The sequence below is a fragment of the Kryptolebias marmoratus genome, linkage group LG15 (assembly GCF_001649575.2).
Source record: "Kryptolebias marmoratus isolate JLee-2015 linkage group LG15, ASM164957v2, whole genome shotgun sequence".
Classification (NCBI taxonomy): Eukaryota; Metazoa; Chordata; class Actinopteri; order Cyprinodontiformes; family Rivulidae; genus Kryptolebias; species Kryptolebias marmoratus.
The window spans coordinates 29,106,249-29,131,773 of NC_051444.1; the positions used below are offsets into that span (position 1 = coordinate 29,106,249).

The 25,525-nt window shown below is 38.2% G+C and overlaps 1 protein-coding gene across 1 annotated transcript in view; it reads right to left on the reverse strand.

The window, feature by feature from the left end:
• The window catches only part of adamtsl5 (ADAMTS like 5), a 54,581-nt gene continuing 29,056 nt past the window's right edge, over positions 1–25,525 (reverse strand). Inside the window, exons 5-13 of the mRNA XM_017435028.3 lie at positions 19,882–19,987; positions 18,161–18,288; positions 13,327–13,450; positions 10,784–10,870; positions 10,155–10,318; positions 7,627–7,822; positions 5,678–5,809; positions 5,128–5,199; positions 1–3,601 (exon numbers count right to left, since the gene is read on the reverse strand). Coding sequence (XP_017290517.1) covers positions 3,261–3,601; positions 5,128–5,199; positions 5,678–5,809; positions 7,627–7,822; positions 10,155–10,318; positions 10,784–10,870; positions 13,327–13,450; positions 18,161–18,288; positions 19,882–19,987 — 1,350 coding nt within the window. The 3' untranslated portion in view covers positions 1–3,260. The remainder of the gene's footprint in view (positions 3,602–5,127; positions 5,200–5,677; positions 5,810–7,626; positions 7,823–10,154; positions 10,319–10,783; positions 10,871–13,326; positions 13,451–18,160; positions 18,289–19,881; positions 19,988–25,525) is intronic.

Here is a 25,525-nt window from a genome sequence, read left to right on the forward strand (position 1 = left end):
TTCCTTCAAGGAACTTTAATTGGTTTATAGTTTAATTATTATTTAAATACTGTGTACACAAACAAACTCTTTTGGCACAGTTTTATACATTAAAGAGCAAATATGACGTTACAGATCTATAAAACAAGGCACAAAAATCAAGCTGTTTAACAGATATCAAACTTGTTCAAAACAATTTGGTTAAAAATATATTTTCAGCTAATTAGTGCCACACAATAAAATACTGTATATTTAAATATAACTTTCATGTAAAATATTAAAACACTTACCTTAATTAACAATAAACAGTTTAAAATTATTATTACCAATGATGAGCAATATTCAGTAATTAATACAATAAAAACCAACAGACATCATGAAGTCCATTACACAAGTGACATATCAGCTGTGTGTTTCGATTTAAACTTGTTCTATGCAGAAATAAAGCAAAATATTTTATTTTTAAGTAAAAATAAAATTCCACCTTCAGTTGGATGTCATTCTGTAATGTTTGTTGTTTTTTTGGGAAATCTATACAATAATCCATCCCAAATATTATATTGTTATTCTTACAGAAAATGAAGCTGAACTTGTTGAAGTCAGCTGCAGGTTGAATGCATTGAAGAAAGAAAAAAAAACATTACAGCAGGTTTAGACTTTAAATATCTGCCTTATTGGTGGATTTTCTGCAGCTGAGGTAAAGAAACCTGTTTTTGTTTTAAGTGGGAAAAGTTGTTGGTTTTGAAATGATTTAATATAAGACGTCCATAGTATGTTCTTGTGCTCTGTGTAAAAAAATGTATTGCAAAGCATTCACTCCTCAAGTAAAAGAGTTGTATTACTAAATATACTTGCATAATCCCTGCCAAGAGCCTAGTTTGTCACACCCCAAACATAGAATGAGCAGCCATCTTGCCCTCTGCCGGTTGTAGTTTGTTGTTCTGACTGTTCTTCTTTGGATAAATAACAGGTGGACAGCTGAACTCAGCACTCAGCACATGTTGCATGATGCTTGGGACACAGAATATACAGAATGTATTACTCCTCCCAGTACGTCATCTAACTAATGTTAGTGCATAGTACTACACACTACACTGTCACTTCTGGAAAATCAGCTGGCCAATCAGAGCTCTAAACTAACTCTCTGCAGTTCTCAACAGAGACTGAAGAATAAACAATGTGTGCAGCAGCAATGCACGCTATGAAAAGAATAAATATATACATGTTTACTTTAAACTAGGGGTGTAACGATACACAAAAATCATGGTTTTGTACCTTCATCAGTTTTCGAGTCACAGTTTGAGATGGGTTTCATACAACAGTAGACAGACAATAACTCCCAGAAAGAAAAAAAAATCTGCCTTCCAAGTAAGGAGGTTCTAAGGCAGCAGGTCATGTTTAGCAAAGCAGGTAATTTAAAAAAATGAAATACTAATAATAAAATATTGTGCTGTCTTAGTTGAACTGCAAACAGTCCCTTGGGCCATGTGTCAAAAAAGTTTGATAAACTCCAAAAGCTAAAAAGTAATAGAACCAAAAATCAAATGAAACAGTTTTTTTTTAAAATAATTTGTTCTAAACTTGATGCAAAATAAAAAGTAATACTGAACTGAAAACCATCTCCTAATGTGAAAGAATGGTAAACACACTTAGAGTCTCAGCTAGGTGAGTGCTAGGGTTCTGTTCTTTTACAGGTGGCAATTACTAAACTCCCAGTGATGTATGTAATGCATATAATAATCAGAGGGTGTTTCAAAGTGTGTAACATACAACACATTTGGCTTTCCATACACCCACATCCCACTCTCCACAGCTGGCAGAAAATGGTTTTTTTTTTTCCCACAGCTGGTTTGAAACAAACAGGAAGGTCTTCCAGCCTCTGAGTGCCATCTGAACCAACCATTCTTGCTTTGCTTTAGTGTAATTTGCTTCTTCTAACATCATTTTAGGTCACACTTGACCACTGCACCAACAGAGACTGTATAGAGTTGGCTCTAATTTTGCAGTTTAAACAGCTTCCACTCTTCTTGGAAGGCTTTCCACAGGATTTTGAAGAGTTTCTGTGGAAACTTTGAGCCCATTCATTCTGTACAACATCTTTGAGGTCAGGCACTAAGTTGGATGAGAAGGTCATGGCGAGAAGGTCTTTGTTCCAGTTCAATGAGGTTGAGGTCAGGGTTCTGTGGAGGCCAGTCATGTTCTTCCACATTGAACTCAGAGCAGGTGTTCATAGTAATTGCTTTGTGTTTTGAGGAGCAATCACGTTGGAATAGAGAGGGCCTTCCTCAAAGTGTTGCTGCAAAGTTGGAAGCATAACATTGTTTAAAATGTCTTGGTGTGCTGAAGCATTGAGAGGTCCATCACTGTAGATCAGGGGCCAAGCTGAAACTGAGACTAACACCTGAACTTAACAATTTACAAGTGGGGCAACATTTTGTTGGGTATATATGAACCTTGACATTTGTACCATGTTTGGTGTGAATACATGTACCGTTACACTCCTACTTTAAACCAAGTAATTTTATTCAAAGACTTAGGTAGACCAAAAAGGGCTATACAAAGTAGGTAGACCTTATTTGTATAAATTCTGTTTTCTGTACTTATAGAACTCCTTTTTTAGTACTAAAAAAGTAGGGTTTTCTTGAAGTGCTGTGCAATTCAGGTAAGATACTGACTACTCATGACTACTCTGCACAAACCAACTTCAAGAAAAATCCAAATAAAACCTACCCCTTAAAAAAACTGCACAAAAAGTCAGCCAGACTGACTCAAAGTTTGTAATATTCGCTGCTGTACCAACTCTACTGAGCAGCTGGAGCTTTAGTATAAATTAATCTGGATCATGTTTCCTCAGTAGAATAAATCAAAATTTAATTCAGTGGACTTTGATGCAAGTGTTTTTGGGTGGACTTTTCTTTTAAATTTGCAAACACACAAATACACACAAAAACAAATATAACGTGGGTTGCTGTGAAAAACAGCAATGACAAAAAGGCTGTTTCAGTCAATGTTCTTCTCTTTGGTGTTTGTTTAAAGTGGGCAAAAGCATCCACCTAAAGTGCTCTATCTGGTACAGTAAGCTGGTCATGGTTGTAAATAAACTTGAATGTCTTTTTTAATGTGGCTAGTTTCAAATGAGGTTAAAACTTACAACAATCAAGCTGTCGTCACCGATTAATGATGCCATGCCTGAAAATCCATTAGGCCGTCAACTTCAAGTTTCACTAATGAAACCCAGCAAGTGAATCAGTTTTAGTATGAGCCTCATTTCTGAACACAGGCTACACTCTTCCTCTGAGTTCTGCATGTTGTTTGGGTCCTCTGTTGCTGCAGAACCTTTCAAGCGGTCTCAGCAGCTCGTCCTCTCTGGGTCTGTACGTCACCACGTAGCTCTCCTCCTCCAGCAGGATGCGGTTTAGCGTGTGCTCATAGTTAATGTGGCGCCGCACCATCAGGATGTACTGTTTTCCCATCTCCAGGTTAGGGCAGTCGCACAGATTTGGGACCCAAAGGAACTCTCGGTGCTCCAGGCGAAAGCGGTTTCGGTACGTGTGGATGATCTGGACGTCGTAACGAGTCTCCTCGCCTCTGTACAGCTTCCCAAGAACTCTAGCCCGAAACACTAACAGAATATAATGGGTTAGTACTTTTGTAACAAATTAGCAAGATATAAAACTTTTAAGAGGCACTTAGTTTTGTTTTGGTTTGATTTTATGGACTTACCTGCCAACTACAGGTAAAATGACTTACCTGCACTAGACAGCAGTCAGAATGATCTCAGTTTGGAGAATCACAGAGAAATTCTCATGGAAGAGTCAAGTCTACAACTACTCAGAGCAGGCCTTAATTAAAAGCAAATTCCCACCGTCTAAGACAAATCAAATCTATAATTGTTCTTAATAATTTAGGCAAATGCTGTATTTTTACTTTTAGTTAATTTTGGGTGAGACAGTCATTTATGTTGTTACCACATTATCAACTAAATAATGTTTATGTTTTGTAGCTAACTGCTTTGTTGCTGCTAAAATATCCTACAGCTGAACATCTGAGTGTGTCAGGAGTTTTATTCTCCCTCATTGTCAAAGTTTAAGGTGGATAGTAATTACAAGACTAACAGGTCTAAGCTAACTCCCAAAGAGCCAGTTTTGAGTCTGCTCTTTAGGAGCCAGCTCAGAGCCATTAGGCTATTTCTACTGGACAGTTATAGGTCATTCGTAAACATACTAACTCCTCATACCTGTCCTTATGAGTTAGCAATGACAGCTGGCTCCTGTCTCTGAGTTGTTTTTTGTCAGTGCTTTTGACATTGGCCAAATGCCCTGCTCAAACCTAGTGGGTGAGACGAGCTAATGATCACTTTTACTAAGTGACTAATGTAAACAGAACAACATTGTGTAAAGGCTGAATTCCAAATGTAACTGATAAAGTTAGTGAATCTGCTGAACGTAATGAATTACATAATGATTTGGGTTATTTTTATGTCTCTATTGCGCATTTAAGTTCTTAGCTGTTAATGAAATAATAAACTTTGTTGTGAGGATAGGCTCTCCACGACCTAAGATGACACCTAACCCCAATGGGAGAAGGTGTCATCTACTGAAAGTTAATCACCTACTTTCTCTCCCTGTAGGGGGAGGCTCCTATGTTCACTGCTCGTCATCACTTTCTGCCTGGGTCAAAGTGAATGCATCCACTCACCCCCTTTTTATGAACTAATGGTATAATCATTGTGTGTCATCTTACCTGATTGGTTGCATGTGGCATGACATCAAAGTCAATGACCAATGTCAAGCAGTGTACTGGTTAGGTGGAAAAAAATATCTTGCAGCTCTCATTAAAAGCTCATTCATTTGTGAAAAATATCATTATTCCTAAATGAGGTAAAGTAAGCAAGAAAAAGTTACAAAAGGTAAACATTTTTAGGCTATCGCTTGCTTGAACTGACAGAAATGTTTTGAACTGCTTTTAGATTTTGGAAATTCACTCTCATACGAACCTGGCTCTGAGCAGCTGTAAGCTTGACTCTTTCCCTGTTTCTCTACATATAGATCACTCTGACTGCTGTCTACTGCAGGTACAATTCTGACTCCTTATAAGCATCCTACACAAACCCCCTTAAAAATACAACCCTTTAAAGTTTAGCCTTACCAAAGTCCTTTTGGCAATACTGTCTCTGGCGTTCCCTTCGACCTTTAACTCGCCGACATTTCCCGCAATGTCCTGAGTGATAAACAAAGAACTAAGTTAAAAACAATAAACATGAGATAAAACAAGTCTTATTGGAACAAATTAATACAATAATGATTTTTTCAGTCTTTCTGAATGATTTTCTACATCCAGTGCATTTTCAAGTTATAATACTGAAGAAATTATAGTTCTAATGCAACACAAATCTCAAAAAGAATCTGAGATCAATTTGATATGAGTTAAGTGTATTCTTGTGAGTCTTCATGACTCTCACTGTATAGTGTGTTTGAGCTCTTTGTCATGCTGCATAAATTTGGTCTGAGTTTGATGTTTTTTACTGGACTGAACATTTGATAAAAAAAAAATCTAAAGTAAACAGAAGTTTCTATAGTCTTCTACAAGATAAATAAAGTGTACCCATAATGCCTGAGCACCCATTTTAAAGTGTATGAGCATCATGTGTAGCTGAATTGTTGCGGTTTTTGATGGGTTGGGCAAATGGTGAACATACTTCCAGGTGAGACCTGAGGGAGGAGGTTTCTATGGTTTTCCTCCCGCTCCAGACGAGTGACGGGCTGGCGAGGATGCTGGTGGCGGTTGTGAGGAGGAGGAGACTGGCGCGGGGTCTTCAAAAGGTTTAAAACTAGAAGATAAAAACAAACATGTTTTTCAGTAAAGGGTCAATACCAAATATAACTCTTTTCAAATTATTTTTTATAAATTTCTTATAAAATAAAATGGCCTATTTGTGACAAATTTGTGCAGTTTTAAAAACTTGCCCATCATAATGAATCCAAGTCAATGATCATTAAGGTGGGGCAACTCTGACTGCCAGATATTAAGGGTTTTTAAGAGACTAGGTGGGTCGGACTTCATCCCTATGACACAGATCTGGGCACTCTATGGTCTGTGGGCCACATCTGGCCTGTTAGCTGTCCCAGACCAGCGCATGTGAAGTCTGAAAACAAATAAGTGCTCATGCCACATAATCCAAACACTGCTTTTATTTTCAAAGAAAAACAAAAGTTGCTTTAATTTAATTGTGCTTTTTGTTAAATTCAAACTAAACAAATTCCTAATTTTAAAGAGGAGAGCTCAGCGGGAGACGTCTGCAGACTGAAACAGGAAGAACAGTTTTGTGTGTTTCAGATTAAGATGATCATGAGCTCACTGTCTCTTGATCCCATGTTATAAATCTACCTTAAATTTTACCTTTTATGCACCATACCTTTTTCTGGTAACAGTTTAAGATCAATTTTGTTTGGCAAAAATCCACCAGCTGGGAACAATTTTCTGAGAGTCTTCTTAGATTTATTGCATTACTGGATGGAGTCCGACTGAAAGCAGAGGTCCTCAGGCTGTGCGATTTTCAGAAGAATGAGACTCTTTAAGGGGGGTAAATAGAGTTTCAGCACATTTTTATTCCACGCTTATCGAAAAGAGATAAACCAGAGGGATTCCACTTCTGCAGCCGGGAGGTCAGTAAAGACTTCAGCGATTTCAAAACAAATGTGGCTTGTTCTAGATGGATCATACCCATCATCCACTGTAATCACCACAGATGTTTTCATTCACTAAACTTGAATTTATCTGATTTGTACTGTTACAGTACGCATCACTGTGCACCACTTGGTTATTTCAGGACCGTAATACAGTGTATGAAGGTTTCGCTGCAGCTGAGCAACTAGCATCTACAACATAAACACAAGCATGTAATCTGTTATTAGTGTTGTGATGTCTGCCATACTTTGGGGTGTAGGATTGGTAGGTGGTGAGTTTATGACATCCTTGTTTTCCAAAGGTTGAGTTTAAGCTGTCAACACCTTAATGCAGGATGTTTTTACTCTGGAACTCATTTACAAAAATGCTCCTAAAATGTAATTTCCATATGGATGTAAGGCTAAAAAGATTAAAAAAAAACTGCAGATTCACAGAACACCATGAGAATGGGGCCTAATTCTGACCAAGATGATGAGCTTCTGGCTAGTCAGAGTGGGGCAAAATACAAAGTGGATTTCTGCCATTTTAATACACTTCTGGTCACAAACATCTCACAGCAGTTTATTCAAATGCTGTTTTATAAACCTTTAAACCATCATCATTTTTTTAATTATCCGGTTGTTTTTGTTTTGTAATATTGTAATATTCCTGCAGGATGTGCCGCAGACTGCACAGCAATGCTTCTGTCACTACTTAATGATAAAAAAAAAACCCTTACAAATTCTTTGTAAATAACAGTATAATCTGATTTGGTCAGATGAATTATTCACAAACCAATGGTCAAAATGAGTAGGGTTAAATGTCTCTTTGTGGAGCTGGGTGAACCTTGCCATATAAAATTTAAAAAAAGGACTAAAAGGTCCCTGACAGCCTGCTTGGAAGCCTCTTTAAAAAAAGTTTTTGAATGTTTTGAATGACACTGCCTGATGATAAAAAACAGAAGCTGAGAGTGAGTCTTACACCAGTGGGGTCTGGGGGTGTTTGAAGGAGGCCGGGTGGTGGTGACTGTGGTTGAAGTTGTCGGATGGTTCCAAGGGAAGTAGCTGGCTGTGTGGTGAGCCTGTCGCAGTGGACTCCTCCCATGGTAGAGGGCGTACTGATCTGGTGGAAGCCAGTACTCGTACTCGATTCCTGAGTTTCTGTCTGTGGCCAGAACCTGCAAACAAGAAGAGCTCAGAAACATGTAGGCAGGCCGGAAAAGGTCTCCAGTCTTTTTCTGTTTCTCTCTGCTTTGGGACTTCATACATTTGCATTTTCTGCACAAGCACAATTTAGAAAATGAGCTGTTTCACAGAAGCAAAAGTTTGCAGACACAATCATTTCTTATTATTAAAGTTAAAAAAAAGCTAAAGCAGGGACCTGGATTTATGGTTGAAAAAAAGCAACCTAAACTAAAAAAATTGAGATAAACTAATAGCTGTGGCAAAAAAATATATCTTTTGTTATTTTACATTTGTCTTGACGCACCAATTTGTAACTTGTTTCAGGGGAAAATTAAGTCCTGTTTTGACTGACACTGGTGAGTACCTCTTAAAAAAGGGGAGTGTCATACTTTTACATGTTGAGCATAAAGGACATAAAATACTCTGTCTGAAATAAACTGACCTGGCTTCAAACTGATTCAGTGTCAGCTATCTAATTTCAGAAGAACAATGACAGAAAGATCTGGTTTGTCAAAGGCACAAAAGTGACAGAAAGAAAAAGAGCAACATGTTTTCTCACAGTGAGCTCCAGGTTTTAACAGATGAAGTTCAGAGATACTGTAGGAACATTTGACTGTCAGAGTGGAATCATTAAATCAATAAGTAGCATTTTGTGTTTCATAGACCATAACTGCATTTCTGTATTTTTGCCTAATAAATTGAAGAAATTATCCTTCTGGGCTTCAGTACGCACTCTGCAGACTCTTTCCTTGCAGGATGGATCGGAGCGCCCCCTCGCCCTTAGAGGGGGAGAGCTATTCCGAGTGTGGCTCTGCAATAATTATCCAACCAAATAATTACTTTGAATTATGTTTGTTTATCTCTGGATGTGAAGCTTATGGATCTATAATCAATATTAATCCAATAACTAAAATATCAAAGACAAAGTTTCATACACATTTAAGACAGTTTTTCGTAAATCCAATAAAGCCTGGTACTCATCACTGGAAGAGAGCAATATTAATACCTTTTCTGACATACCTATCCTGTTTTTGTGAAGGTAACAGGGCAGCAGATTGCACAAACACCACCAGCTTTCAGGACACAGTAAATACTTGACTTTGAATGCATGTTGCAAACATTGCTCGACTTTGATAATTTTTTTGCACTGGCTGTTATTTCCATAAATAGAGGGATATCCTCTAAATTCTGCATTACACCTCGTTTAAATGTGACCAAACTGTACCAGTGCAGAGGGACCATGTGTAGCTGACAGCCAAGTCAAAGGCACAAAGCTCACTTTATGAGGGTTTTGTGAATTAGACAGATGTGCAAAATTCAAAGTTGTTAAAACCCGAGCAAATTGTTAGAGAACTGTGCATGAGTTTTAGGTAATCTCCCTCTTATCAAAGCCTATAACAACATATAACCAAAAGAAAACTTATTTTTTAAGTTATTTGATCCCTGGACAGAAATATGAAAAACCAAGATGCTTTGAGCTTCTTCAAAATGTTATGGAAATCAATCAATCAATCAAATTTTATTTGTATAGCACATTTCAGCAGCAAGGCATTTCAAGGTGCTTTACATAATTAAAAAACAAAAATAAAAACAGCATGTGACATTGAATAAACAGTAAGAAAGAGACAAACATCAAAACCCCGCACTCTAACCCTAATTTAGCCATAAGCAACTCTAAACAGGTGGGTTTTAAGTTGAGATTTAAAGGCACCCAGTGTTTCAGCTGTTTTACAGTTTTCTGGAAGTTTGTTCCAAATTTGTGGTGCATAGAAACTGAAAGCTGCTTCTCCTCGTTTGGTTCAGACAAATAAATGACTGAACTATTTCTCTTACGTTTGGGCACACACACATGCATATGTGAATGTGGGAAGAGCTGCTTTTTACAGCTAGGAGGGGTTAAAAAAAAGGTTGGGAACCACTGATGTATAGAGTTATGCTGTAATGTTTTTGGTACAAAGTCCTTTTAAAGACCCCTAAAGTGCCTGAAGTCACTACAATTATCTTCACATGCAAATAATTAAAGGAATTAAAGGCTTAGAATGGCTTCATGATCATGCCAAGATGTAGAAACACTGGAATATGTTAACAGTTTTTTGCAGATGAAACCAAATTGAGTCTGTTTTAAACAATCTGCATATAAAGAAAGCCATTCTTAGGGGCAGAATGCAAAATTTGCAATAAAAACTACACTTTGTACATAGTTTTTGTTTATTGAGCTAAAAGTGTCATACTTGCCATGAGTGAATATGATTTTATAACAAACTGAATGAAACAGGCCACTGATTACTGACGTTTTCCTGTCACAGCATCTAAAGCGAGTCTTACCATTAGATGGAGATCCTCCTGGGTGGGCCCTGGCACCTCAAAGCTCTCCCAGGTGTCTGCAGAACGCCGGTACAGCAGCTTGGTCCCAGCTATATTATACTCACCAGGAATGTTGATTTTCCAGTTACCATTGATCACAAACTGGGAGTGACCATTCTGCAGGGCTGCACACAAAGAAGAAAGTGAAGGAAAACATTGAAGGGTTTGGTGTTAATGGAATGGTAAAAGTCAAATAGTTTTTATCACATAAATGACAATATTTTTTTATGTAAGGAGTCAAACTAAAGTTAAGGAGGAAGGTCAGAGGCAGAAACGTGTCAGTGGCTAATAAAGGCAACTGGAGGGATTTTCCATGACATGAGATGGAAACAAGTACCTTTCACCTGCTCTGCCCTGTGCTAAGATACAGTTTTTATGAGCACAAACCACACTGTGTGCCATTTCAGGACTGGTTTTATTTAGGACGCATAAACAAGGATGAGAATAGATACCCTTAGCGATTATGTTGCTTGGAAAAAAACACACTGGGTCAAGAAACCAGATGGAACTGCTGAGCCCCTCCCTAGTCTCTGGGGAGAGGACTGAATAGTGTGTGTGTGTGCGTGTGTGTGTGTGAGGCTGAACCTTACCAAGATAATTCCTGCTGTTATCAGTCACTCGGATATGAGTGGCTCCAGCTGGTATCATGGCCACTTCACTGTATCCAAAAGGCCCAGCTAGCAGACAGAGACAGAGATTTGAATTTCTGTTTATTTATTACTTTAAAAAAAGACACATAAAAAGAACTTCACATTTTTAGACAACCTGTTCTTTTGGTATATGATTAGAGGAACACTTCCAACAATAGTCTTTCTGAGAATGACCATACATTGGCAGAACTTTTTTTCATCTTTTTGGTAAATAAAAATCTCTATCACGGAGTATAACTTTGGATTCAAAAAGTCTCTCTAAAGCCTTATTTGGTGTGCTTTGTATGTTGTTGTCCTGTTGAAATGTAGTCCTTCACACCAGCTTAAGATTATTTTTTTGGGGGGGGGGTTAGGCAGAACTGCTTTAGACTTTTTGGATCCAAAAGGTTTTTTTGGGATCCAAGTAGGATTGTGTTCTCATTGTTGTCAATTTTAATATTTGTATTGTCCTGATAAGTCAATGGCTAAGGACTCTTTTAATCTTGTGCAGTTTGTGTCTGGCCCCACACAAGAGTGAGAACTGACCCTGGATCTGTTTTTTGCCTTTGGTTTGCCTGTTTTTGACCTGAAGATTGGCGATGGAGTGTTTTCTGATCACATGCCTGTGGTATTTGAGGTACCCTTTGTTATAAGTATAGTCCAACCTCCCGCTACTGCTTGGCTCTGCCACATCATTAACCCTTCTACCGCTGCTAAGTTCTAATAAGAGATGTGTCACTCCACAGTTTTTATGCAACAAAACGCAGGAACCTAGCTCTATCAGCAAGTCAGTTATGGACACTGTTGCTCCTTTAAAGAGCAGGGAGCTTAAACTTAAATCTGAGCCCTGGCTGAATGACATGATCCATGCTGTCAGGCGTGAGTGCCACAAAGCTGAGAACAAGTGGAAGAAGGACAGATTGGAGGTTTCATTTTAAATGTTAAAGGACTCCTGGCACCTATTTTACTTGGTTTTAAAGACTTTTTAAAGAGTTGGTTATATTTTATTCCATTTTATTTTACTCTGGTATTAATTGCATAGATTTTATAGTTTTATCTGATCTTATGTGTCTTACTATGTTTTTCGTCTTGTGTGAGCCCTGTTTTATTGTTGACTTTTTACAGCTCTTTGGTCCGCTGCGGTGTTTTAAGTTCTTTACAAATAAATTTGGTTTGGATTCTTCTTTATCCTCCTTAAGTCCTCATCAAGCTCCCAGCCAGCAGTAATGCGCCTTTTCATGAGAAATGCTTGTGTCTTTATGCACTGATGCACAACTTGCTTCAGGAGAAAAATTTGGTTTTATTTAAGTTAAGCACATATTAAATAAAGGCAAAACAAAACATAAAGTACTTGGGCTTTGATGAATTTCCCTGCCTTGAAACTGATTCAGCATCAGTTTGAAATAAAGTGTATATAAAAAGAGGCTTTTAGTTTAAAGCTCTGGCATAAAAGACAGCGAGTAATGTGGATGTTTTTTTAAATTATGGAAATTATTTATCAGTTCTATGGGGAGATATATTTAAAAAAGTTAAATATTTAAAAGAAGTATAACACTACAAAACCCAAACGTCATAGCACACTATTCCTAATCAAGCTCAATGTTTTGATTTATATGAATGGTTAAAATAGCTCAAGGTATATGGAAGTAAGTTGAATTGCAAAAAATTACAGAAAAAACTATAAACAGAAAAGCAATAATGTGAATGCTGACCCAGCATTCACACAATATGCTGCTACATATGGTCCAAAAGAACAAATACACATTTGTTGTTCAAAAATCAGATTAAATCAACAAGAGGTTTAACTCTGATCTTCCTCTACAGACTAAAAGTATTCCATGTTGTTGTTGTATATACTTTAGTTTACATGCTTTTTTAATTTCAGTTCAGTTCAGTTTATTTATTTAGCACCAATTCCTAACTAAAGTCTTCTGAAGCCAGTATACAGGAATAAAAGCAATGCCATTACATTCTCAATGGTTTACACAGCATCATGTCAGGCAATTCATGAATTCAGCTTGCAAAAAATGATAATCCCAATCAGTCATCAGTGTTTTTGATAAGCTGTTATTATTTCTTTAACACATGAGCCTACTTCATATGGACAAAACAAAAACAAAAACTCAGTCAAACCCCATATTATCCTCCAAACTGCAGGTGCCAAGGAAGGTAGCAAATGTTTTGATGGCTCTGAGCCATAATAGCTTGAAGAACTTTGTGTTCCTCCCCCTCTTGAAATCTCAACCACAGTAATTTTAAATCTGCCGTAAGCTGATGATTCTTCCAGGAAGGCAACCGATCGCTTTTGTCTTTAAAACAGTTTTCTGTGGTTTGTGTAAAATTTAGCAGTGATGGAAAAACTTGAATGACTAATAACTCTTTGGGCGAGAAAAAAAACAACAAAAAAACACGACCTGGAACTATTCCCACACCGATGGTTCATTCCTCTGAGAGATAACAAGATGACAGAATGTGATTTGTCTGTTTGTGTGTGTGTATCCTACCTGCCTCCACGCTGCTGCTCTGGTACACACTCTTGTGGTGCAGGCAGGTGGTGTTGTGTCCTCCACAAACCATGCAGGCATCTTCCTGTTGCTTTGAACCCAAGATGAAGTCGCAGCCAGGTTTCTGAATGACACACACACAAAACATTAAACTAATATCTGACAGAGGCAAGAGGCAATAATTAGATGTTCACCTTGATTGAAAACAGTCTTTGCTGTTTTTTCAGCTCTAATACTGGAACACTTGGATTAATTATTGTCTGAAGGCGAAAGGACAAAAAATGTTTTTGCCATATTGTGTGTGCATGTGTTTGTCATGTTAGCAAAATATTTCATGAACAACAACCATTACATGTACCTCAACAACTGAATAACTTTTGGACTCACACCTATTCAAGATGGCCACCACAACTGATCAACATAAGTAAACAAAAATGGCTCTAAGTCTGTCAGTTTCAAACAGTAGGTAAACATTTAATATGGTCGTAGTTGTGAGTCATTACCAACACATACTCTCAGCATTAACACAGCTCCCAAGAACTTTAGCATTAACTGTTGGAGTCAACCTCATCTGTCTGTCAGATTTACAGATATTAAGGTAAAATTTGATGTAGAAGTAGTTGAGAGTCATCTTTACCACATACTCTGAGTGCCAACACGACTCACAAGATCTCATGCAATTGCTCATAACGTCATTTACAAGGTTTAACCAAAACAGCTATAACTCCATTCCTTCTTAACTTAGTTTAACACACTTATAGAAACGCGGCAGGCGATATGCATCCCTTCAAAGAATGCTAGGTCTTTAATTTCTCTGATGTTTTTTTTTTTCCAAACGTCTTACAAATATTTACTGTGGAAAAGAATTCGCCCCTCTGGGCCTCATGAGGGCAGAAGAGGTTGGAGAGCTGTCTCTGTAAACATTAAAATGTCAAAGCTTGGGGCTCAGAGCTCTGTGGTTTATAATGTGTGGAGATTCTTGTTGCTGGACACGTTATAGTGGCTGCTTTCTCTGGTGCTTTTCATCTCCCTCTCACCAGGGCAGGTTAATTAAGGGGGAGGTTCCCAGGCAAGAGGGCAACAATCTGGTGAACCTATAATCATCCCCCTGAACCCCCTTGGAGATAAAAACACTCTGAGTATTTGGGTGAGCAAAACAAGAAAAAAATCCTCTGTGACAAGAAGCTCAGTGTACACAGGGTCAGAGTCAGGGAGCAACAGGTGACTTGGAAAACACTAAAAAAAACTCATATAAGTAGATAAAAACATTTGGGTTCATCTAATGTAGTGAAGTACACTTACTAAACCTCAGTGAGGCATTTTCTCTCAAAATTAAAGATGAATTCATGTACCCACAATGCTTTGTGAGAATATTGTGCAAAAAAATCTGTAAACATAACACATGGTGTTTGTCTTTAAAAACAGTCTAAAAATTAGTTATTAAAAAATTATTCAATAAATAGAACAAAAAGAAGTCTAGTAAAGTGGTACAACTACATGGAAGAATCTCCTCTTAACCTGTATCTAAGCCACCTTTCCTAATCAGACATGCTGCTGTACCACAGGGGCCTTTCCTCGGTAAACAAAACAAATAAAATACATGATTATGACTGAACGCCTCCAAGTCAGAATCCCACCTAAATGCAACAATATCATAATTCCACGAATCGTTGATTGCTCTTTAATAGTTGGAGACCAGAGAGTGGGATGAGGTGCAACTTGTTCCTTTCTTTCTTCACACACAGCATGACTGTGATGTTGTTTTTTTTTCACATCACTTAACTATATAGACTTTTTCAGTCAGAACTCCAAACAGTCTCATCCCTTTTTGTCATGAACGGCTCCCTGCACTGACTGGAGCAAGCTACCTGAGGCCGTCAGGCAATTCGCAACACTACAACTTGTTACATCTAATCAGGATTTTGACTTAGAGGTATTAAGTCATAATAGTGTATTTTATTAATCTTATGTTTGACCAAGAACATCCCACTGAGATACAGCAGCATCGCTAGTCCTGGTCAAGATGCTGTAATAGGTACAGGTTAAGTGCTGATTCTCGCCTGGACCTGCACTGCCCCATTTACCGTACTTCGTTTTGCCCTACTTATTGAATCATCCTCTTTATAATGACTTTTTAGAGCTTTTTAAAGATGCTATGTTGCGTTTACAAGTTTTTCACACTTCTGACAATATGCCAGATATTTTCATGATGAGTTGTAGGTAGCATGTCACATCGCATATTTGATCTTGCCTAATAACCACACTGCATCACTAGATGGCGAGAATCTCCACTTCATCAACATACTAAAATACAAAGAAAAAAGTGCTTAGATTGGCTAAAGAACTTCCCCAAAAGTGTTTTTCATTAAAACTGTTTACATTTTCCCCTAACATATTAACCTTCACAATCAAAGTTTGATGGCAACATCATCAGAATGAGGAAAGGCGGACGCTGAAAGCACAGTAAAAATGGCTCCATTGTTGTTTGAGTTTCTAGGGCACAAAGTGCAAAATACTATGCTTGCTATGTCATTGTTTCTGAAAACGTCTCTATTTGAAACCCAAATTTGGACACCAATAACTTTTCTAAATATCTCCACTTTTTACTGGTTTTAAAAAATCTTAGTGTTTCTATTGCCACTCGTCCTTCAGCTTAAAAACATTTTGCTAAAGTGCTGCAGGTTTGACAAGCAGTTTTGCATGCTATTAATAGACACAATGGTGTTGCCTTTTTATAAAGCAAGATAGGGTCACCCGTAATGAAGGGGTGTCTCATTTCAGAATAGAATATTTTAATCAATAATCAATCTCTTTGCAACTTTCAATCAAGGGCCAAGGGGTACAGATAACACTAAGAAATGGGATTTGACCAAAGTGTTTCTTGGTTAGCATTGTGCTAACTTCAGTTTTCATTACCATTTTCACCGCATCCTAACAATTTAGGTATTGTTAGGTTTCTACATGTGCTGCACTGTTTTCATGTGTTCTGCAGGCTGAGCTCAGTTTGTGACCTTTGGTCCTCCACAACAGCTGCTTCCTGTTTCAAGCTCTTGCTGCTTTGACCTCACCCTGTCTGAGATTTTAAACCATAAATTCACTTATATGCACTAAAATGCCACTTGTGACCTTCCACACACACACACATATGTATTAATCCTTATGTTCAGCTTTGTAAAAAAATAAGAAAGGTTTAATTATGAGTAGCCGCTTTTGCAGGAGGTCTACCGAGTATTACATGTACATTTGTTTCCAACTTTCCTCATCCATGTGAGGGGGACATGCTGGGAGTGGAAGTGTGGACTTTGTGCTCAGCTGAGCTGTAATGCTTCCTGAAGGCTGCAGTCCACACTGATGAGTGCACTCTGGCCCTCACACTCAGCATGGGATTCACTTCTCCTGAGAGCTCCTCTCGGAGTGGTCAACATCACTTATACCTCAACTCAGTGAAACTGCACAGGAACGGGGAACATTAGGCAAAGCCCGGTTTCACTTCAGTTTAGATTTACAGGTTGTTGAGTACATCCAATTGTCCTGGAAACTTCCCAGCAAACAGTGGAAAATAAAAAGTGCCACCTCCACATTGTACTACCACTTGGTACCTAGTGGTTTCATTTTGTATAAAGCAATAACTGGTTTGTACTCAGTCAGCAGTTGATATTTTGTACCAATAGGGTACCACTATGCATGCACAGAGTGGCTCTGTGGCAGTGTGTAAAGCACCCATGCTAGGTAAAGCATGAATGGATAAAGCAATGATGATGTTTATTAATTTACAAGAACAAATTTTGTTTATCTTTGCTAAGAGCTGAGTAAAGATCACTCTTTCCTCTTCAACAAAAGAAGAAACTTTTCAGACTCTTGCTATCACTTAGTCTCGGTTTGTAAAAGACACGTCAGGCAAAGATTCAGGACAGTGCTGATGTACTGAAGCAAATAATGTGTGTATGAAATACAGAGAAAGCACAACCTATCCACCTTTAATTATAAATTGTCATATTATTTTAGGAGGTAGATGACTGATTTGAGTAGGACTGCATTTAAAATGATCTCTTCTGTCTTGAGTCATGGAGTTATTCAGAAACATCTGATGTTACAGCCTTGAATGCCAAGGCCTAACTGAGAATAAGAACAAAATGGGTCCAAATCTGCTTAACTTCATTTTAACTCTTATAGATTAAATGGTGGCTGCAGTAGCTCAGTGGTCATTGCTGCAGTCTTGTAATCCTGAGACCACCAGTTCAAGCCCAGGTTGAATCAAGAAGGGTTTCTGTTGTAAAACCACAAATGCTAGATCTTTTGTGCTCGCTGTGGCAACCCCTGTAGAAGGGAGCAGCCGAAAGAAAAACAACAACTCCTATAGAATAAATCTTTAGTGTTTGGATGGCTGCCACAAAGGGTACACTATGGACATATGGGGGTTCAAAGTGACCTTAGGCAAGTACAGTGTGAGCAGAGGTAGGTGCAAAGAGTCCTTTGGCAAACAGTGTCTATGGTACAAAGTGTCCAAATTGTAAAAGTATGATTTGGTGGAGGTGTGAACTGACCCAACGCTGTAATATCAGTTTCTTTGAGAGCACTTTACAAAAGGTGACCAATATGATGTACCAGACATCAAATATATACTGAACAGCTACCAAGCTGTGCAAAAGTGTTGATTCGGCTCTTATTTCTTTATACTCTGTTTCCAATCAGCCAGACTTCATTGGAATATTCTAAAGTGGTCCTGGTCAATGTTTTCTACTGTATACATTGGCAGCCTTGTCACCCATTCTCTGTCTTCTATACAGTAAATGAATGTATAAAAATAGAGCACATATCTATTATTACCACTCACCAGACAGCGTCCACTAACACAGACTGCTTCAGACTCTTTGTCACAAGATGTCCCATCAAGTACATGGCCAAAGTTGTAGTAGAAGTTGTGTCCCAAGGCCAAGCAGCTGAGCTCACAGGGGTTGGAGCCTGACAGGAAAGATCTCCAGTCAGTGCATTGTTTGTTGTTATGGAAAATGAGATGCAAAAAAGACTAGAGGATAGAAAGAGACATAAAAATGTAGAAAATGGTACAAGTGGGATAGATCAGGAGAAAAGAAGAGGACAAAGATACAGTTGGGGGAAAATCTATGAAGTATCTAACATATTCCATTTTAATCAGTACAGCCAGGTTTGACTAAAGGTTTTTGATTTATTTTGATTTATGTTTATTTCTCTGGATGTTTTGAAAACATGCATGAAATAAGCTTATAAAGTTTGTCTTCCTTCATCAACTATTACTGTGATTTCCAGACCACATAGTTTAAATAAAATTTAAAAACAGCACACGTTTAGTTTTAGCATTTTCACGAGACAGAACCTGGAGCTGATTGCTCTAAATGTCTGTACTTTGTATCAGGTCAGAGTGGAATATAATGGAAAATATTTAACAATGACCAATAAATTGCATTTATAGAATATTTAGTTTTTTTTTTTCTTTTAATTTGAAAATTGAAATTTCGATCTAAAATTTTGCATATTGCTGCTGTCCTAGAAATCCCTTTTTGTCCAAAAATACAGCATTTCAGGTAAAAACATTCTTTTAAAATAAATAAACTTGGAATGTTCAGAGTTGGTATTTTGTCTACATTCATGGTCAGATATTATTACAAGTAAATCAATGTGATTGTCATTAATTGACACATTTATACTTGTGTAAAAAAAAGCTTTGCAAAGGTTTGTATTAAGGAGTACAACTCTTTTGTAGCATCTTGGCTGACATGAATGAAGTTACAAAGTTAAGTCACAAGTTCTTTTTGATACTTTTCATTGAGTAGTTCTCCATAGCATCACAGGCAGATGTGAAAGGTGAGCTGTAGAGTTGCTTCACACCAAAACATGAAAATTATGAAGAATGAAGATTTTTTTTTTCCTGACAGCGACGATATGCAAGAAAAAATAAGTCAAAGTCAAACAAAAAATATACAGGTTTACAATATATTAGTAGTCTGAGATGTTGTACTTTTTTTAAATCTGCGCAATCTTCACTTTCACTTTAAAATCTGACAATTTCTATTTTTTGCTAAAAAGAAAAATCAATAATAAAATAGTAAAAAGAAAAATAATGCATATATATACTTTAATTGCCATAAATCTTTTTTTCTTTAGTCTGTATTTTTACCACAGCTATAAGAACCTTGATTCAACTTAGTAAGAGATAGTTTTGCTTTTTGAAGTGTGTTACAGTAATTTGACAGTTTCAGCTCACTGTTGTCTCAGTTAGTGAAATCCCATGTGATTTTGTGTGACAGTGGTGTTTTAACCTGATAGTAAATCTATCAAATGTGAGGTAAAACTACATTTTTTTTAATCATATGAGCTTTTTGGCTTTGAAAAGAGCAGGTCAACTAGGTTAGTTATTTGTCAAAAATGCTATTTAAGAATCAGGTAATATAATAAAAATAGTTTTATTTGAACATTTTGCTGTTGATCCCTTTCACACTGGTGCATTTCATTACTCTGGTAATCCTTTCTTCCTCTATGAACTACAAGCATGCTGAGAAGGTGACTTTCCCTCCTCACCACCATGAAATGTCGTCCATCTGAAGGTCTTTCCCGCCACCACTGGCCTGTCATTGAAGGCAGCACATTGCATCTCCCTGAAATCCTCAGAGCTGGGGGAACACTCCTGCAAACACAAAGATACTCATCATGAAGATGCTGCACATTGAGCTCACCACAACGATTATGTGCATAATTACAGTGCCTTGAAAAAGTGTTCACTCCCCTGGAACATTTCCACAGTTTGTCACATTACAACCACAATCTTTAAAGTATTTTACTGGGATTTTATTTGACAGACCAACACAAAGTAGCACATAATTGTGAAATGGAAGCATAATGATACATGTCTTTCTAAATAAGCTACAAATAAAAATCTAAAAAGTGTGTCATGCATTTGTATTTAACCTCCATTACTCTGATACTCTGAACTAAAATCCAGAAGTCACTTAATAAGTAAATAAAGTCCAGCTATGTGTAATTTAAGATCAGTATAAATCCAGCTGTTCTGTAAAGGCCTCAGAGGTTTGTTACAGAATATTAGTGATCAAACACCATTATGAACATCCAGGACCACACCAGAAAGGCCGATGGTAAAGTTGTTGAGAAGTTTAAAGCATGGTTAGGTTAAATCCACTGTTAAATCCATCATTCAAAACCAGAAAGAGTACGGCACAACTGCAAACCCAACAAGACACGACTGACAACCTAAACTGAAAGGCTGGAAAAGGAGAGCATTGAAAAGAAACAAGCATTAAGCCCATGGTAGCGCTGGAGGAGCTGCAGAGATCCACAGCTCAGGTTGGACAATCTATTAGTTATGTATTCCACAAACCTGTTTTTATGAAAGAGTTGTTGTTGAAATAAAGTCGTAAATAGTCGCATTTGCAGTTTTCCACAAGTCATGTAGGGACACAGCAAACCAGTGAAAAAAGCTGCTCTGCTCAGATCAGAACAAAAATGAACTTTTTTTACCTAAATAAAAAATGCTAAGTGTGGCAAAAAACTAACACTACATCACCCTGAACACACTATCCCTACTGTGAAACATGGTGGTGGCAGCAGCATCATGCTGTGGGGATGCTTCACTTCAGCAGGAATAGGAAAGCTGGTCAGAATTAATGGGAAGATTGATCGAGGTAAATACAGGACAGTCTTGGAAGAAAACTTATTACAGGCTGAAAAAAACTTTAGACTGAAGCAGAGAGTCAGCAGGACAAATACTAAATATCCACTCAGAGCTACAATTGAATGGGTCAGATCAAAAGATATTTATGTGTCTAGTAAAAGACCTGCAGCTGGAACTGCAGTAGAAATTAGTTCTACAAAGCATTGACTCAGGGAAGCTAAATCTAAATGCATGCCACAGTTTTTACATGTTTTGTTTATCAAAAAAAAAGACAACCAAGTATCATTTTGCTTCCACTTATGTGCTTATGCTTTCCGTTATGTTGGTCTGTCCCCGTAAAATACTATGACGTCTGTGGTTGTAACGTGACAAAATATGGAAAGGTTTAAGGGGTATGAACACATTTTCAAGGAGCTGTATGTGTTGTAATTCGAAGTGTAAAAAATAATCACAACACCTAATCAGTTTTTTTAATGCAGCAAAAACTTTAGGTTACCCCTATTCATATTATTATCGGACACAATTTAAAATAATTTTTATATCTTCACATACCAAATTCAATGGTTTTGGATTGAGGAGTCTACATTTTTTACAAGAAGAATCTGTGTCCCTTCTGAGATCTCAGCTGCTCAACAGTCCCACTTGGTGTGCATTCTTTAGATGATGCTTCACACATTTTTAATAAAAGGCAGATCTGGACTGCAGGCGACTCAGTCCAGCTCACACACTCTGTGTTTATGAAGCCACAGCACTGGAACTTGTGCGAAACGAGGTTTGACACTGTCCTGCTGAAACAATAAACCTCTCAGGAAAAGACATCATCATGGTAGCATCTGTCTCCCAAATCCTCATCAGTGGTCCCTTCACTCATCTGCAGCCATGGACACTGATGCTTCCTCATCCCTTCACAGATTTTTGCCCTTTTCATTCAAAAAAACAGCCTGGAAGGACTTTCTCCTCTTTGGCTCATATGTAGAACCAGATGTCCATTTTTACTCAAATCAGCTGAAATGTGGACTTATCTGTCCACAGAACATGTGTCTCTTGTTTTTCTGTCCATCTGAGTTTCTGTTTAGAGAACTCAGCTGTGTCTGGATGCAGTGACAAACTGTCACGAATGACAAAGGTTTTCCACAGTTCTGCAGAGTCCATGTGGTTTTCTGGTACTGAGATGTCCCCCAATTTTCTTACAAACTAAACCCTTTAGTCCTGTTCCTTTTATAGCCAATTCTGACACCCTCACTCGTCATGTGTTGTTTTTAGATGGACAGAAAATCTTCCAAGACACTTTTCTTTATTTATTGTGCCCACTACTTAATGGCAAATATTGTTTTAGCCCATATCTGAGTGTGTGCATTTGTCTGTCTGTTAACAAAATATCTCATGAACCACTACATGGGTTTTAATGAAATTCTCAGAAAGTAATAACTGGGTGGACTTCTACAATTGATTAACTTTTGGACTCAACCCAATTCAAGATGGCTACCACAGCTAATCAACCTTAGTAACACAAAAAAGGCTATAACTCAATGAATTTTAGCAATACTGATTAAAAATTTGGTGTGGTAGTAGCTGAGAGTCATCCTCAACACATACGCCGAGTGCTACTATTGTGCATAACTTTTGCTTCATCCCTGGGCATTAACTGTTGGTGTCTACTCAGTTTGTCTTTCAGCAAAATATCTAATAAACCACTCAACAGATTTTAATGAAAATCACAGAATGTAACCAATGAATGTAGATCTAGCTGTCAGTTTAAAGATATTCAGCCAAAATTTGGAGTGTTAGTAGCTGAGAGTAGTTAATAACACCTCTTCGAAGTCCTAGCAGATCACGCAAAATCCATCCATCTTCTTCCGCTTATCTGGGGTCGGGTCACGGGTGTAGCAGCCTAAGCAGGGAAACCCAAAAATACAAAGTGTTCCCAGGCCAGCCGAGAAACATAGTCCTTCCAGCGTGTCCTGGGTCTTCCTCTGGGCCTCCTCCTGGTGGGACGTGCCCAGAACACCTCACCAGGAGGCGTCCAGGTGGCATCCTCACCAGATGCCCGAGCCACCTCAACTGGCTCCTCTCGACGTGGAGGAGCAGCGGCTCTACTCAGTCCCTCCCGGATGACCGAGCTTCTCACCCTATCTCTAAGGGAGAGCCCAGACACCCTGTGGAGGAAACTCATTTCAGCTGCTTGTATTCATGATCTCGTTCTTTCGGTCACTACCCAAAGCTCCTGACCATAGATGAGGGTAGGAACGTAGATCGACCGGTAAATCGAGAGCTTCGCTTTTTGACTCAGCTCTCTCTTCACCACGACAGACCGGTACAGCGCCCGCTTCACTGCAGACGCTGCACCAATCCGCCTGTCGATCTCCCGCTCCATTTTTCCCTCATTCGTGAACAAGACCCCGAGATATTTAAACTCCTCCACTTGGGGCAGGACATCTTCCCCGACCCGGAGAAGGCACTCTACCCTTTTCCAGCTCAAGACCATGACTTCGGATTTGGAGGCACTGATCCTCATCCCGGCCGTTTCCCGCTCGGGTGCGACCTGTAGATCACGGTCTGATGAAGCCAATAGGACCACATCATCTGCAAAAAGCAGAGATGCGATCCTAAGGCCACCAAAACGGATCCCCTCAACACCTTGGCTGCATCTAGAAATTCTGTCCATAAACGTTATGAACAGAATCAGCAAAAAAAGGCAACCTTGGCAATATTGCAGAGACGCTTTAGCCAGCACAACCCTACAACATCCAGAGCCTTAAGGAACTCCCGGTGAATCTCATCCACCCCCGGAGCCTTGCCACCGAGGAGCTTTTTAACCACCTCTGTGACCTCAGCACCAGAGATTGGAGAGCCCGACCCAAAGTCCCCAGGCTCTGCTTCCTGAATGGAAGACGTGCTGGTGGGATTGAGGAGGTCTTCGAAGTATTCCGCCCACCAACCCACGACGTCCCAAGTCGAGGTCAGAAGCACACCACCCTCACTATAAACAGTGTTGGGGCTGCACTGCTTTCCCCTCCCGAGACGCCGTATGGTGGACCAGAATTGCCTTGAAGCCATAAGGAAGTCTTTCTCCATGGCCTCTCTGAACTCCTCCCATGTCCGAGTTTTTGCCTCAGCGACCAGCCGAGCTGCATGCCGCTTGGACTGCCGGTACCAGTCAGCTGCTGATTTTACTTTGATTATCTTTTTAATTCTTATGTTGACTGTTTAGCGGGCCTTTTGGTACTATTAGTCATGTTGTACCCATAGCTTAGCATTGTCATGTTTCAGTTTATGTTAGCTTATTTAGCCTTTCTGTGCATTTAGTTTAGTTTAGTTTATCTTAGCTCATATTTTGACTGTCTTCGCCTAATTGTTGTTTAGTTCAGCTTTAACTTTATCATGACTTTATTTAGATTATTTTAGCTACTATTTTGACTGTTTTAGCTCATGTTTAGTTTCATGATTTCATTTAGATTATCCTATATTTCATTTAGATTATACATAATTGATCTTTATTTGATTATGATGTTTCTCTGTATCTCTGTATTTGATTATGTATGTACCTGATTGTTGTTTATTTGATTCTGTTGTTGTTTCTGTATTTTAAAGCACTTTGGTATCGCCTTACTGTTGAAGAGTGCTATATAAATAAATTTCATTTCACTATAATTCAGTCAATTTTAAGACATAGAGCTGAAGTTTGGTGATGTAATATTCACAACACATACTCCAAGTGTTAAAACCTTGTGAGAGCTCCTGTTATGGCACAAGATTACACAGAATGCTATCTTCAAGGTCTGACCAAAACAGATATAACTGACTTTAAAACTCTGCCGTGAAATCTGATGGGTGATATGCATTACTTTAGGAAAGGCAAACTCTTTTGTTGTATAAAGTTTTTTTTGTCTCTCTTTGCTTTTCTCCCAATGTTTTTATACTTTGCAAACATCAAATTCTTCATTTTCTTTTATGTTCAAAATACAGTGTTGGTCAGTATAACAGTTTGTTAAATAAAGGTTTTAGTGAATTCAAGCAATTACAGATTTAGGTGCTAAATTAATTTTTTTTTAAATGTTTGTATGAAACATAAAATTTATGTTCCACTTCAGAAAATGTTGATTTTAAAGTCTTTCTGTCTTCCAGATTTTTATCACTACAGAGTGATAAATATATTAAATATACATGAATACAAATCATTTTTACAAAATATTTTGATCTAATGACAACAAGCGCACACATTCAGACTTGCTTCAACATGCTGCAGCTCATCTGTGTGTTTTAACCTTTAATCAATGTGGAAAGCAGGGAATGTTCAAACACACCTACACACACGCCTGACACACAGTCAGTGAGCTCCCAGTACACACATCTGACTGTGTGAAATGTCTGTGTTCAGTGCAGGGAAGATTCAGGAGGATATGAGAATGAAACTCCAGCTCACGCCCTGAAACCTTTCAACTTTTACACTAGCAATGAACACGCCTCTGTGACTAATTTGCAAAGCAAACATGAAACAATATTGTGAACTTTAACAGTTGTTTTTTCATTCAAAGG